General features: G+C 39.0%; 1 protein-coding gene across 3 annotated transcripts in view; it reads left to right on the plus strand.

Moving 5' to 3' along the window:
* Nucleotides 1–16,741, plus strand: part of NCKAP5 (NCK associated protein 5) — an 881,023-nt gene that overhangs the window by 403,962 nt on the left and 460,320 nt on the right. For all 3 annotated transcript variants that reach the window (XM_033231708.1, XM_033231709.1, XM_033231707.1), the window contains one exon: nt 8,920–9,053. In XM_033231708.1, coding sequence (XP_033087599.1) covers nt 8,920–9,053 — 134 coding nt within the window. The remainder of the gene's footprint in view (nt 1–8,919; nt 9,054–16,741) is intronic.

Raw genomic sequence — 16,741 nt, forward strand, 5'->3', positions numbered from 1 at the left:
CAAGGATGCCAGTCACCTTCATCAATATTAAGTGAAACTTAGACTTTCACTAACCCCCAAAATATGTGTATACACACGCACCCCACTTATAGACATTGTATTTAATCTCTGTATGCCACTAAAGTTATTTATAATTACTTATGTTTTTTCTTGATATAGTTGTGGCTAATTTCATCACTGTATAAGATATGAGAGTTGGAAGCGACCTTAGCATTAGTGTTAATTTAGAATCTTTCAGATGGAGGGAACCCTCCAATGATTAGAAGAGACATGAGGGAAACACAGATTTTCTTGTTTACAGGCCCTAGGGGTACATGATATGCCTGAGGGCCACACATATAGAGGTCTAGGAGCACACGTAGAGAGAGATCCGTGAGCCAATGCCTTTACTGGGGTCCAAGGTGTTATCCAAACAGGTTTCCTATGGGGAATGTTAATTGGTGAGTTTAAAGCAACAGGTGTGAGTTCCAGGTGGTCACACTGTGACTGAGGGTTAGTCACTGTGGCATATCTGCACAGCTCATGCAGGGGGTAGGGACAGCAGCACCAGTTGAGCAGTCTGTGTCTAGACGACCCATAGCAAGCAGTTGTGTAATGCAGATATCTGAATCGAACACATTGGGGAACTAGGAGTGGGAGTTAGGCATAGAACAGGGAAACTCTACCAAGGATGACTGAGCCCTTCGTCTGGTATGAGAGAATCCAACTGATATTTAAAATGGAGACCAAGGCAGCATAAAACAACATAAAATTATAAGAACTTACTACAGCAGTTTAGAAGGAGGTCTGGAGATGGTAAGTATATTTCCCAAAGTCACCTGGCAAGTTAATGGGGAGACAGAAACTACAGCCCAGTCTGTTAGCCTCATGCCTTCTCCATTGTAGGAATCATGATGTGAAAATGAAGACACTTAGACTGATGAAAAATGTGAGAAGTGGATCAATGTATAAATTTTCATCCTTTTTTTTTTTTTTTTGCCGTAGGATGACATTAAAAGCAAAAGTGTGTTACTTTGTGTTGTGAATACAGTGTTACCATTTTATTATTCATTTGTAGCCCTAGTCGATGAATAATAAACAACTTCTTTTCTCTTGGTAGGATCCCAAAATTTGTTGTAATTTTTTCCACCATGACTTTACAATGCATATCAATCTCCATGTGCCAGACCTTTGTAGGATATGGTGAGGTTTCTCTTCAAATAATCGAATCAATGTTTTATACTTTAATTCATAGTACCCTCCCCCCTTTTTGTTCTCCTTTTTTTCTCCTTTTGTTCATTTTTGCCTTTGCTAGATGCCCAGGCACACCACAGTACCAAGTGTTATCAGTACCAGCTCACGTTCCTTTCCTTATTTGGAAAGAGGACGAACTTTCTAGTTCATTACAGACACCCCTTCCCCTTTCCCTCCACTTTCTTTTACGTGCCCACTCTATCTAAAAAAAGCAAATGTTTAGCCAACCGGGATTAGTTTGGATTGTATGACGCGACCCCGGCCAATGGGGAAAGGGTACAGGGACAGGACTTGCGTCAGGAATAAAGGCTCTCCTGCCCCTTTGTTCAGATGTGCTCTTGTGGCAACTAGCCAAGGAGTTACCCCTCTGCACAGAAGTAAAATTGCTTTGCTAAGAATCCTTTGTTCAAGGGTTCAATTTCCTTAGGATTTTGAGTGGTATTCCTAACACCTTCATTTTTTCTTGCTTTTCTTCACAACCCACCATGGAAAAACTCCTTTCATCAAGTTCACATCTCTATCCCTTTGCTAAGTAATAAGCACATATATAATCTTTGTCTAAGAAAATTTAGTCATATGGGGTGCTTCACCTGTGTCATTTCTGTTATAGAGCTCCTGTCTAGCATTGAGGACGTTTTTAAGATCCATCCAAGTGCCCATCTGTCTTACTTGCCCTTGAAATTTCTACTCTCTACCCCATCCTTCTCCTCTGCTGTATTTCTTTATCTCACCCTTTCTCCTTTCTTTTCCTAAACAAAAAAAAAAAAAAAAAAAAAAAAAGAAGCACACACACACATAAAAACCAAGCTCTGCATCTTTTTTAGTTAGAATAAAAGCTTTGTCTCTCTTGGGTGATGTTATCAGCACTGCAGATATATACTTGGCTATTTCTATCCTTGCATCTCAAAATCTGATTCTGATTCTTCTGTTACAGCCAACAATATGGGTTCAAAAAAAATCAATTCTTAAGTTCCTTATCTGTTTCTCTGCTTCTAGGATGACCGAATCTTTCATAACTAATGGGGATATTGAATTCAGAGATCTTTATGGGGAAAATATATTGCAATATGTGTGAAAAACAAAAACAAGGCTACAATTAGATGTAATAACTATAGCTTAATTAAGATCCATTTCATACTGACTTGGTAGAGTTGGTTAATAGAGTTTTCCCAGTAAAAACTAGTTTTCATGAAGACATTAATTTTTTTGCTGATGTGTTTGACTCATGGACTTCTGCAGAAAAAACACAGGTGGTGTCAATTTAGATTCTCAATAGGAAGGGAGAGAATTAAAAGGATTGTTCTGGGTTTCTGGTAATTCTTAAGATGTTAGAGTATACATTGGATGTTGTTACTGGTGAATACCTGGAGATACTTGTGACTGGGTATGTTTTCTAGCAGGTAGCTTGCTTCTCAGGTTCCACGTTTCTCAAATGAGCTCGTATGTTTTTCCATCAATATACAGGAATATCATTGAATCACTTTGTCCTTCTCTAATAGCCTCTATTCATTTCTTACCTTAAGATCCTCTTATTATCCAAGAGTACTAATGTTTTCCCCATGATTCTTTGATCATAAAGTGTGACTCAATTCAAATGTTATCACTTGAACACATTTTCAGGACATCTTTTGAAACAGACCTATAGCGACTGCCTCTCAATTATCATGTATCTCTCAGACATCAAGCCAGCACAGGACACCTGAGATGAGCTGGTACCTCATGACACTCATAAGGCAGGACTCATGGAGGGCTTGGAGCCTATGTGGGAGGTGCCTTTTGTTATGCCTGATGTTTCATCAAATATATGCCACATAAGGTGGTGCTAGAATTTCCAAGCCAAATAAATTCCTCTTTCTTTTTCATATTCTTTGAATCGTCTTTAACTCTGGCAGTATTATCACCCACTGATATAATGAGAATCATCAACTCTAATTAGACCTCGAATAGAGGTACTTATTGGCTCTCCATATTTGAATCAAGTGTTAATGTGTTAATTTCATTCTGAAGTTTTGTCATACCATACATCAAGCCATCTGTCTGAAATCATACTAGGAAATGAGAATAAAAAATAATGTATTTTAGGGAAGGCCAAACACAGGGTTATATATATTCTAGATGGCATTTGTGATTAAGTTAGCCTCTCCATTCTTACATCAAAATCATATTTAAAATGTGTTTTCTTTCAGGATTAATGTATGATCTGCTTAGGCACACATTTTTGAACTTTTTGAAAGATCTAACTATGATTTTTTAAATATTTAATGGTTATTAAAGACAAATGTTGTACAGAATTTATCAAAAGTTGCTGAAGTATATTAGATGATATGAGCTGTGTAATTTTAGTTAGCCATATCTTATTTTTATATGGGATTTTTGCGTTTTTGAAGTGCCTTACCATACATTATTTCATCTATTATTCACAGTGATACTATGAAATTGTCTTGGTTGAGTTCACTGTCCCCAGTATACAGAGGAAACTGGCTTAAAGCAGTTAAGTTTTAAGTTAAGTGGCTTGTTCAAAACCACTTCTCTAGTAAATGGTGCAGTACAAACTAAAAACTGGTAGCATTTTTAATTTATTATATTTATTTTAAATATTTAAATATTTATATAAATGTTTTACCATTCTATAATTTAGCCTCTTAGTTCTTTCTCCATACTGTAGTCAGAATGAACTTCGCCAAATCTTAATCAGATCACCTTCCTCACTTGATTAAACCCTCAGTAATGAGTCATCATTTTACTCAGGCTGTAGTCCCAAATCCGTCATGTGATGTTCATGGTCCTATGTGGTCTAGCCCTTATTCTTTTCCACCTGCATCCCATGCCACTCCTGTCCCCTGGCTCGCCAGCGTCCAGCCACACTGGGCTTCTCTTCCTCCCTCCCTAACACGACAGAGGGCTTCACACTTGCCGCTCCCTATGCCTGGAGTGCTGGTCCCCTCTCTTCACCTGGTAGCACCTGGTCATCAGAGAGGTCTCAGTTTCAATGTTACTCTCTCAGAGAGGTCTTCTGACCTACCAAACAAAATCAGTTTCTGTCAGTTTCACCTCTCAGCAAACTCTTCATTAAAAATCAATTTATACTGCTGTGTTATCTGTGTGATGTTTATTTAGCACTGGCCGTCTCTGTTAGTCTGTAAATCTAATGAAGCCAGGAACCATGTCCTTTTGACTCAGTGCTGGTTTCCATGTCTAGTTCAGTGTTTGGCATGTAGTAGCTATTCAATAAACATTTGTGGGCCAAGTAAATAAATGACTCTATGTTGGTGGTACATAGCTTCTTTTACATGCACGGTTCTCTATTAGGGAGTAATCAGAATCTATATAGATTTTTCTTCATTTCCTTGGAACATACATGTAGAAATGACCTATTGATACTTTAATGATTTAAGCAAATTTTACAAAATTATCAGGAGAAAAGTTCAGAAACAGATTACCCAGGGAAATGGAGGAATCTCCTGCATTTGAGGTTTAATCAGAGGATGGCTCAGTTAAGTTTGAGCTCTGTTGCTGTGTGTAGGTTGTGAGGTATAGACAAGATCATTCTGTAGAACCATGAAGGTAATACCTGTTTTTCTGTTTGTATGTTTGATTCTTTGTCTAGAACTTAACTCTTTGCTCATGTCCAAATAGGAAAATTACTTTGGAATTCCACTCTTGATTTGGACTTCCTTTTCTTCACCATGATGTCCATAGCTTGTATGTTCCTGAAAATTACTGCAGTCTATAAAACCACACAGTGGAAACCACAAGGCTTATGGGGGAAACAGGACTATGGGAACAATACTCAAAACTTTGTCAGTGACACACTAAAAACAAAAAGGTAGGAACTTAATACAATTGGTAGCTATGTGTTCAATGGTTAAAAAATACATAAATACTAAAATAAATATGGTGCTTTACCTTGAAAGAGCTTTTTTGTGGAAGTTGGATATCAACAGGGATGCAGTTCAGAAGCTACTGTGAAGTGGTAGAAGGAACGCTGTCTGAAATTGGAGGGAAAGTTGTAACACCACATGTGGATGGTTATGGCTCTTAATGCACATGATGAACTGAGGTCTATTTGAAATATGTGTGTTTTGTGTGTTTTGATGCAGTTCAGCTGTGTGCAGTTTTCTGTGTTCCCTTAATTTTTCTCATGAATGAAATTAGGCAATCAGCAAACCTAAGATTTGTGCCATGCTCAAATTTTTTCATATCATATCAGTTGCGTTGGAACAAATTAGCACTTTTAAAAGAAATGTTACAGCAGAACTGACAGTAGTAGGAGAAAAAAGTGGAGACTTAGGGTCAGAAAAACTCAGTTCTAGCTCCAGAGCTGCCATTTCTAACCATGGAACCAGAGCAAGCTCCCTGCCTCTCTTTTTGGCCCCTACCCTTGTCTTTAGATGGAGGTGGTAATAACCAATATTGCTGAACTGTTCTGGAGACTGAATATGGTAATGAAGGTGGACACATTCTGTAAATTGTAGAATATTCTCCAGATTGAAGATTTTTTTGCAGAGTTTGCTCATTTCAGAGTTAGAGACAGCAGCTAATGAATAACAGAGTTGAAAGCTAACCCACTCACAGCTTTTCTTCAGAAAAATAGGCAAACCTATCTTTTTACTAATAACAAAGCCCACCTCTGTAAAGGGAAAGAAGAGCCTGTGACTGGCAAGTTTTGTTGAACACGTGTGTAATGTCACTGCTTAGACTCAGCCTTTGAGCCGTTGTTTGTGTTCCTGGTGCAGCGATTTAAGAGCTTTGGTAAGAGAAGCCAAAGAGAAAGGGAAGAGGTGACGAACATGGAGCATCTTGCTGGAAGCACATGGGAGGAATTGAAAGGTGGTGATTGAGGAGCTTTGAAAATCATCATGAGGCTCTCCTAGGCAGGTGTCTTAAAGCCATCCCAGCTCAGTGGCTCTACAGAAAGAGAGATGTTGCTCTAGAAATGTGGTCCTATCAGATTTGTAGCCCAGATTTCCATGATGTTGTCCTCTACTTACTGCTCTTCAGTACCTAGTGGCGTTGCGTAAATAACACCAACTGCTCTCCATCTCTCGTTGCCTTTCACACTTTCTGCTGTGAAAGATCCAGAGCAAACATTTGGGAGATAAATTAAAATTACTTTGGGGATAGAATCAATATAGCGAATACAGAAAAAAAAAAATAGCCGATCTATGGATACTATATTTTTTCTGTGTTTAGCCATGTTTTTAAATTTGGGTACAAAACTTTTTCATTTTTAGTAGGTGTGGATTATTGTCAAGCTTTGATGGATTAATTGAAATACATCTCATTTGAAGGGAACATATTTTACTGTGTTAACAGGGTTTCTTTTTTTGTGTGTGTGATTTTTTTTTCATGTTTGAAAAGGCATAAATAAATTGAAGAGAAAAAGTTATTTGTGTGGAAAAGGTTCTCTCATGATCATGTTTTTGGGACTCTTTAATATGGCAGTGAGTGAATCTATGGAGCATTCTTTACTTTTGAAGGAAGGAGGGATGCTGTTTTCTCTGCAAAACTTCACTTTTTTTTTTTTGAGATGGAGCTTCACTCTGTCATCCAGACTGGAGTGCAGTGGTGCGATCTTGGCTCACTGCAACCTCCGCCTCCTGGGTTCAAGCAATTCACTGCCTCAGCCTCCTGAGTAGCTGAGATTATAGGCGCCACCACCCCCATCTAATTTTTGTGTTTTTAGTAGAGACAGGGTTTCACCATCTTGGCCAGGCTGGTCTTGAACTCCTGACCTCGTGATCCACATGCCTCAGCCTCCCAAAGTGCTGGGATTACAGGCATGAACTTCACATTCTTCGTAGCGTACGCTTTTGAACTATTTAGCATACTTTTTTTTTTTTTTTGAACTGTCTCTGGAATCAAAGCACTATCTTCCAAATTCTGTAATATTGGTGACTTGTCTATGTTGCTTTTAGTCTAATCAGTCAATAAAAAGAGGAATGTCAATTGTATATATAACTGTAAAGAGTTTACTTTATTATATAGTAAAATATATATCACATAAAATTTGCCATTTTGGCCATTTTTGTAAAGAGTTAACTTTAATTAACCCATTTGTCTTCCACAACCACCTTTTTCTTTCTTTTCAATGCTTCCAGAACGTCATTTTCCAAAGTGACAGAATAAAGATTTTATTTTAATTTTGATTTTAGTTTTTCTGTTTTAAGTAAAAGTAACTCATTATGGGAGTTAAAAGTAGATCATCAAAACGTCAGGCCTGAATAAGCAAAGGGCCAGCTTCAGAATCAATAAGCAAATATATTTCCAGCACTACCGCTTATTAGGTAATATGCTAAAATGTAAAATATATCTGCACATAAGGCATCTTGAACAAATATTTATCTAGGTGGAGAATTATGATAAATTCACATGAAAAATAACAGTAGAAAAAGTGAAGACCTAAAGGGTGGTAAAGATAGTAGGTACTGTTGGAATTCAGGGAAGGGAGGAAATGCAGTGATGAGGGATACGTTGTAGAGGACATGGCTTACAGCTGAGCCTGGAAGGAACCCTAGGCTTTCAATTGAGAGACCTAGGGAGCTTTTTACGCAGGAACAAAGGTACAGAGGCAGGGGATATGTAAGTATTTTTAGAGGATCAGGATTCATGTCTAGATTCTCATCTGTTTCTTTCATGATCCACAGAATGCCTTTTTTCTCATGAGTTAGAGCTGGAGAAAATCTGTCTTTGCTGTCACTTCCTGTGAATATGTCACATGCGATAAATCATATTTAATCCATAGTGCATGGTACACAGTCATAGTGTTTGGTTTATTTCAAAACAGAGGTCTCTGGTCTCTGTTTCTCTTCTTTCCTTTTAAGTATGCATGTCCCTCGTGATCAGACATTGCATCTATGGTTTTCACCACAGAGTATATATCCTGTGTACAGAATGCTCAGTTTTAGTAACAGCAATAACAATAACAGCACGGCATGCTTTTTAAAAAAGGCAACAACAACAAAACAAAAAAGACATCAGCGTAGCTGACTAAGTGCTGTCAGGAGGATCTGAGCTGTGTGCTTTTTACCAGTTCCAGGGATGAGTTTGTGCTGAACCATCTATTCTGTCATCTAGTTCCTCTTTCAGTCCCTGATACCCGTTCGTGAGATGAGCTAGTTATCTAGGATTATAAAAACAGTGGGTGGCTTGGCCTAGTTTTATCTCTGAAGACCTAACTGGACAAAATGAAAAACAGTTCTTGAGCCTCACTCTCATCAGCTTCACGTTCTAATTAACTTGAAATTTTCGGTCCTTCTATAAAAACAGTAATGTTCTCTTTCAAGGATATACCAGAGATGGAAGAGATGAAATAATTCCGAACAGGTAATAATCTTACTAATTATTATCTGACTTACTGTGCATTCGACAGTATTTTTGGGTCATAGTTCTTCACAGGGTGCTCTCTGGGTTAGTGGAAATTATTCAAGTGTTAGAATTTAGTCATCTGGGACTCAAAATCTATTACCTTCTGGCTTATATGACCTTGCACAGATTACTTAGGTATCTCTGATCATTGGTTTCTTTGTCTATAACAAGAGATTAAGAACAGGACCTAGTTCGTGGGGTTGTTTGAAGGATGAAATTCATATATATATAAAGCTCAAGTTATCACTTGATAACCAACTATTTCTTTTTTTGTCATAAACACTCTTCTAAAAGTCATTCCCTTTGTGCCTTTTATAGCATGAGAAGCTGATACATGAACTGGAAGAGGAGAGACACTTACGCCTTCAAAGCGAGAAGCGGTTGCAGGAGGTGACCCTAGAGTCTGAGCGCAACAGAATTCAGATGCGTGGCTTGCAGCAGCAGTTCTCCAGGTATTGTTCTTAACTGAGCAGATTGCTTCCTGAGGTGCATCTCTCTCTGCACCCATAACACCTTGGATTGAATGTCCATTGTGTAAGCTTCTGTTGTGTTTGATGAGCAATTTACCAACCGTTTAGACCTTCTGTTCTGACTAAAGCATCCTGTCACATCCAGACCAATTTTCTGAAACTGTCCATTTGCACCTGACATGATCTTTATTGAGACTGGTTGTCTTTTCTTTCTGGATGGCTTCCCTAAGGGTCTTCAATTGAATTGTGGTGACTTTGCAGCCAGTAGGCTTGTCCTTTAAAAGGCCAGCCAAGAGCATGAGATTTCACTGGTCATCACAATCCTATTTTAAGACAAAGAGAGGGTATGTGAATCTAACAATTCAATAAGCTCTTCTTCATTGCTTAGAGGAAACACCAAGGAGTAGTAAAAAAAAAAAAAAAAAAAAAATCAGTGAGTTCCTGTCCTTAAAAAGATATCACTAGAACACTTGAATTTGGCCAGGCTCAGTGGCTCACACCTGTAATTCTAGGACTTTGGAAGGCCGAGGTGGGCCAATCACTTGAGGTCAGGAGTTCAAGACCAGCCTGGCCAACATGGCAAAGCCCCATCTCTACTAAAAATACAAAAATTAGCCGGATGTGGTGGCAGGTGCCTGGAATCCCAGCAACCCGGGAAGCTGAGGCAGGAGAATCACTTGAACCCAGGCAGTGGAGTTTGCAGTGAGTCGAGATTGAGCCACTGCACTCCAGCCTAGGCAACAAAGCGAGATTCTGTTACAAAAAAAAAAAAAAAAAGAGGAGAGAGAGAGAGAGAGAAACAGATCACTAGAATTTGAAAGGAAGATTCTGAAAAAGTAGTTCCTATATTTAATTCTAGCAGTTGGAATCTTTCAGTTTCCAATTATAGTTAATACGGGGGCAGTTGATGGTTCAAACTATTATGTTAAAGTCCCTTCAATTCCATGGGAGGAAGCCCTGAGACCAGATATCGGTGCCTTGTGAAGGACAATCTGCGTTCATTTCTATACTTCACCATTTATAAAATCAGGAAAATAATTTGTTTCACTTTTCTCTCCTGAGATTATCCCAGGCAGTATCCATGTTTGAGAAGTTGCCCTAAAATCCTCATGAACAAACTGTGTGGGTCTTGTCTTTAACTTTTCACTGTGATTTGGAGAATACTGTGACCGGTGATAGATAAGATAGCTTTGTCATTATGAAGTTTTTATAATGACAGCTCAATTTTTAGATGTGTTGCAGGGAGAGAACAAACACAGTTGAGCCTCCAGATAATTTACCTCATTATGGCCAATACTATATATGTGCTTCAACTTTGGTGTAGGGGTTCGTGGAGGAACAGGACAAGAAGGATGGATGACTCCTGTGTGGTCAGCATTATAATTTAACACCCTGTTCAACACCTGAAGCCCCTGATAATACACAGGTGCTGTAGAAATGCACCAATCAATACTTTAATAAATGCATGTCCCCACCCCACATAGGCTATTACTTACCTCACCTTATGCTCGATTTTTCATTCAGTTTGATGGCAACTCACCCTTTGTGTCTCCTAACCAACTTAAAATAATAGATCTACCCCTCCAAAGTGAATTTAAAACAAGCACTGCTTGCTAATATTGGTTGTTTTAATGGCACAGGAAAGGAGGAGGCAGATCGTGCTCTCCTTGCACTGTCTAATTGAGATGTCTCTATATTCAAGCTATTGATTTAGGTGGCAGGAGACACATGGCATAGTAAATTATATTCGTATGATGCCAGGTCATCTGCTGTAAATCAGATACCAATCCCATACAGATTTCAGTTACACAAGAGTCAAGACTACATCCTGGGCTGAAAGAGAAGATAATTATGTGTACAATAAATAGTGGTTGATTTTTACATACTTCTTTTGTGAGGGATTTTTATCCTATTATAATTAGTTTTCTCGTGTAAAGTGTCACTGAAACTGAAAAGTTCAAGTCCGGAGAACTAATGTAAATCAGTAAAAGACATGGAGGAGAAAAGCATGAGTAACAGATAATTACACAATAATTTGAGCAGACCCACTGAACCATTTCTGATGGCCTTTCACAGTTTAAACTTTGGTTTTTTTTTTTTTTTTTTTTTGAGGTGGAGTCTTGCTCTGTCGCCCAGGCTGGAGTGCAGTGGCTGGATCTCAGCTCACTGCAAGCTCTGCCTCCCGGGTTCACGCCATTCTCCTGCCTCAGCCTCCCGAGTAGCTGGGACTATAGGCGCCCACCATCTCGCCCGGCTGTTTTTTTGTATTTTTTAGTAGAAACGGGGTTTCACCGTGTTAGCCAGGTGGTCTCGATCTGCTGACCTCGTGATCCACCCGTCTCGGCCTCCCAAAGTGCTGGGATTACAGGCTTGAGCCACCGTGCCCGGCCTAAACTTTGGTTTTTAAGATATTTCTAGTTATGTTTAAATAATCGTAGTAAGTCTTTGAAAAATTCTCAATATTATAGAATAAGCCTTTATTGCATCACCCTTGGACAGGGTTAACATCCGATATGGTCATCTAAATAATTTACATAATATAAATGATTCTATTGAATTAGAAACTTTTATATTCATAAATTTCTTCTTTTTTTCTCTTGGGTCGATGAGTTCATTTTGTGCATGATGATATCTGGGATGTGGAGTTACTTTTGAACATTGTTCATGGGCTGAGGTTACTTTTAAAAACTAAGCTAATAACCACTTTCTCAAAGAATGTGGTATGGTTTACAATAAAAGGTAGATTTACAGGAGGGCTGATAAAATACAAACAAAATAAAGGTCATGAAAGGAGAACATGACAAGTTATCACCTTCACATAGCCCAACAAGTTTTCTGAGTATGAGCATGTAATTTAGCTCTAAGATTCCTGGCAGACAAGATCAAAAGGAAAAAAAAAAAAGAATATGTAATTATTATCTCATGGCCAAAGGCTACTACTCCTTAAAGAGAGGAATATTATCTCTGTTAATCAATTCATAATAGAATGTATCACATAGAACACTTCATGGAAGATACTGAAGGATACAGTAGACATGGTCCAAAATGGTGCAAATTAGGATTAATTCTTGCAAGGGCTACTGCTTTCACTGTGTCACTTATATCTGGAAAGTTAAGCTGTTTTTCAATGTCCTAATATATGGAAGAAGAATGCTGCATCATGTCTGAGAGATCACAAGTGAAATAAGAACTACTCCGGTACTCTGATGCTTAAAGTTCTCAAGTCAACCATTATACCTCAGTTTCACGGGAACCTCCTGATATATACATGTGCCTTTCTAATACTATGAATGTGGGAAACAGAGGCATAAGATGCTGAGGCCTGGCCTGGGCTGGGTGACATGTTTTCTTGCTACGTTTGATGACTTTGTAGGCATGGGAGCCTCTAAACAGTAGTTATGGGATTCCAAGTCTCAGCTTCAGTAACAAGGTGAGTCAATGGAGGGAGGAGCGGATAATGAAGTTCGATGCTGGGACAGTTAGGTACACATGGGGAGCAGAGTTCAGGTGTCAGGATGAGTGATTCAGGAGAGGTAGTCCAAGGCTTAATTTTATGCAGTTTCAGCTATGTGATAAGTCTGACGGCTTGAAGGCACCAGGCAAGCCTGAACATTTGTGATTGTCTCTATTAATGAGTAATGGGATCACTGAGGTGATAAAAATATATACAAATGCTTGAATGAGTGGTTCTTTTTTATATCACCACCAAACCTTCAGCCACAGTCCTTTCTTCCCTCTTGACCTCTAATTAGGCTATAATGATCAGAAATGGTCCAAAGTTTAGGCAATAAAAAAAAATTGGATATGCCGCCAGAGGTTACCTAATCAGCTCTAAGCTCATAAATCAGAAATTGCCTACATTGAGGGTGATTCAGACAGGCATAACAAACTTGGTTCAGACCATTTACATTCTTTAATGAAAATATAGAGAAAAAAAGATACTTGCAAATTAAGCCTTCTTCACAGTTGAGAGAGCACTTCAATAAGGTGGTAGTTAGAAACCGGTGGTGATATCTTAGGGCTGCTGCTTTATCTTATGATTTGGTGATAAACATCAAAAGTGCTTTCCAGATGTGAAAGTGGTTGTTTCACCCATTGTCTGTGTGACTGGGCATATTTTATGAGGGATTAGATTTGGAACTGTCTAAAATTCCAAATTCTCCCCACTCTCCCCACTCCTCTAACTGCTTGTTTGAATTGTGCCAAGGTGAATGCTGTAGATAAGACTATGGAACTGTCTTCCCTTGTATGTAAAGATAATCACTGTCTTCCCTTGTATGTAAAGACAATCACCCCTGGATTTATTATCCCTGTTGAGGTAATGAAGTGTTTGTGTATCAGTTAGATTCACCTGGAGGAGCACTTTCAGGAATATTGTCTCCAAGCTAGGTGGGGGATGTTGAGTTGAAGTAACAGTGATTTATAAAAGAAAAAAAAAAAAGTAAGAGTAATAGCATCACTTAGGTGATAAAATGAGGAGATAAGCAACTCTACAGAGTACTGATTTCATATATGTAATTGTGCATACCATGCATGATTTGCATAGGTGTCTCTGTTGGTCCCTTTGGAAATAATCTAATCAACTTGTAGATGATGATGATGATGATTGTTGAGACAGGGTCTGGCTCAGGTTCCCCAGGCTGGAGTGTGGTGCAGTCTCAGCTTACTGCAACCTGCCCCTCCTGGGCTCAAACCATCCTCCCACCTCAGCCTCCCAAGTAGCTGGGACTACAGGTGCATGTCACCACGCCTGGCTAATTTTTGTAATTGTGGTAGATGAAGTTTTACCATGTTGCCCAGCCTGGTGTCAAACTTCTGGGTTCAAGTGATCCTCACACCTCAGCCTCCTGAAGTGCTGGTGTGCCACCATGCCAGGCCCAATTTGTAGATTATTAATGAAAGCTGCTGTTTTCAACGGGAAACAAACACTTTTATTGTGTGCCTAGTAACACCGTATGGGCCCACAAAAAAGTAGAATTCAGGGCTGGGCGCGGTGGCTCAAGCCTGTAATCCCAGCACTTTGGGAAGCCGAGACGGGCGGATCACGAGGTCAGGAGATCGAGACCATCCTGGCTAACACGGTGAAACCCCATCTCTACTAAAAATACAAAAACTAGCCGGGCGAGGTGGCGGGCGCCTGTAGTCCGAGCTACTCGGGAGGCTGAGGCAGGAGAATGGCGTAAACCCAGGAGGCGGAGCTTGCAGTGAGCTGAGATCTGGCCACTGCCCTCCAGCCTGGCACAGAGCGAGACTCTGCCTCAAAAAAAAAAAAAAAAAAAAATGTAGAATTCAGATAGAGAAGTCTTATTTACATATATGAACATAACAACATATTTATAGCTTAGCTGTAAATAAAGAGGACTTCTGTCCAGATTCAGAACAGCCAGACTTCATACTTGCTACTTGATTTATTATGCTGAGGCATGGATAGTCAGATGAAATTAATGATTGCATAGTGACAACAATAATAATACACATTTTTATTGTGTCACAGCTCTGTGCTGCAGCGTGTTGAAAGATTTAAATTAAAATTGATCTGGCAGATTTAGCACCTGGCAGACATAATTTGTAAACGTTCTTAGCAATCCATATTACAACCCAAGTATCAGGAATCAAGATACTTGATTTCAGGCCTCTTCAGCCTTGAAATGTTCCGTGTGTGTTTACACCAGTCATTGTACATCTGAATAAGGGGGAATAATTAAGGTTTGCCACTCATATTTGACCAGGTTAGTTAAAAATCACCCAAATGGAGCTCAAGCTTTCACTCCCTACCTTGAGGATTTCTCTGCACCTGTTCTGACCTTCTCCCCTGGCACCGTCATCCACTGCCTTGAAGCTATTTCTTTGCTTACTGTAATGGGGATTCTCCTATCACAGTTGATTGCTGTGCTTAAGTGCAGTCTGCTGCATGCTGAACTTCAAGGAGTCATAAATGGAGATGGTTTTACCGCTTAGCTCGTTCATTGGTTGCTGTTCACATTATCGGCTCTCAGAAACTTTATGGAATCCTAGGGTTCATTTTCTGCTGCCCATTTGGAAGCGGTAGGCACCTGGCATAGAAGTGTGTGTTGAAGAGGATAATATGCCCGTAAATGTTCTACCCACGTACTCCCTTCTGCTTCTGTATCTGTCTAGTACATTAAAAGAACATTTTCTCTGCATCTTTAGAAGGAGGAAAACGTAACAAGATGAGTAAAGCTGTCAATTGACCTTTGGACAAGCATCAGCACAGAGCTCTTCTCCTCTGCACTTGTTCCCATGTCTGACTGTTCGTCAACTTTAACCTGTCTCAGAGGCCGGCTCTTCTGAGTGCCTTGTTCCTCCTGATGGATGCAGAGGGCAATTCTCTATCGAATTGGAATTGCTACTTCCACATCATCAACAGTATTTCTACCTGAGACTTTTCGTAAAAACTGGGGCCTCTCATCTGTTGCTCTGTGTAAATCTACTGGAAGTTGAAGATGGCAAAGCAACATTGGTTGAAGGATAAATTCTCTTCCAATTACAACAGATGGAAGAAAAGATTTTAAATGGCATCTTTTAAAATGCCTGGATAACGTAATATGGATCATATTTTGATGTCAGAAGTTTGTATCTTTGCGATCTAGCATGTAAGCTCTCCCTTAAGCAAAGCAAGGGAAATCCAAAACCAATTATGTAGCAAACTGGAAAGAAAGGCTATTCTTGGCTCCCTGGGCAAATACTAACTTACTGAAAGCTGAACATTACTTTATTCTTTTGTATTTCTCTTTCTGCCTAATAAATGATGAGATGGTCATATGTTTCTTCTTAAATTTTTTAAAGAGCTTTATGTTTTTGAGTAGACAACATGAAAGTTATGTTGCCTATTATTCATCCCTATAGAGAAAACAGTATTAACACAGAGTATAGTTTCAATTTCATTGCGAAGAGCACTATCTTATTTAATGGGTTGTCTGGGACCTGGTGTCAGTGTACCTCTAAGTCGCTTAATAACTCTGGTTAAGTAATTTGACCCTTTTGGGTCTCAATTTGCTCATCTGTAAAATGAGTAAATTCAATTACATTATAGTTTTATAAATGCTTTTTATGCTTTTTAAAAGGCCCTGCATTAGAAATGAAATGCACTTATTTATTGGGTGAAGTAATAATTTCACGTTTGTAACCAGGCCTTCTTGAAGTTTCTAACAATGAGTTTTGTGTTGAGGTCTTGGAGGAGACTGTCTTATTGTCCATGCAGTAATCACAGGGAGGCTCTGTTGGACCAGGTTTTGGCCACGTCTATTTTGGTTACTTGACTCTGGAGAAGTTGAAATTAGAAAACTGCCGAGCCTAGATGAGAAATTTCTGTCAGAGACAGCCAAAATTAAATACTGGGGAACCTGACTGGCAAAAGAAACTTAAGATACTCTGCAGTGAACATATAACCAAGACTGCCCTTGGCTCTGATATTGTCCACTTTAGGATTTATTTGAACTGGTTTGGTAAAAAGTCTAAATAGAGAGAACTTTATGACAACCAGAATTATTTTCACTTTTTAACAATTTCTCTGAAGAAATAGCCATCAATAAAAATACCAATGTTTTAGTTTCTTCTCTAAATGTGTTTTAATAACATAACTTCTAATACATTACTGTCCCTGCTCCAACACACTTTTTCCTTTAAGAAAATGTGTGAGATATAGAATA

This window comes from Trachypithecus francoisi, unplaced genomic scaffold (genome assembly GCF_009764315.1).
Source record: "Trachypithecus francoisi isolate TF-2019V2 unplaced genomic scaffold, Tfra_2.0 Lachesis_group13, whole genome shotgun sequence".
Classification (NCBI taxonomy): domain Eukaryota; kingdom Metazoa; phylum Chordata; class Mammalia; order Primates; family Cercopithecidae; genus Trachypithecus; species Trachypithecus francoisi.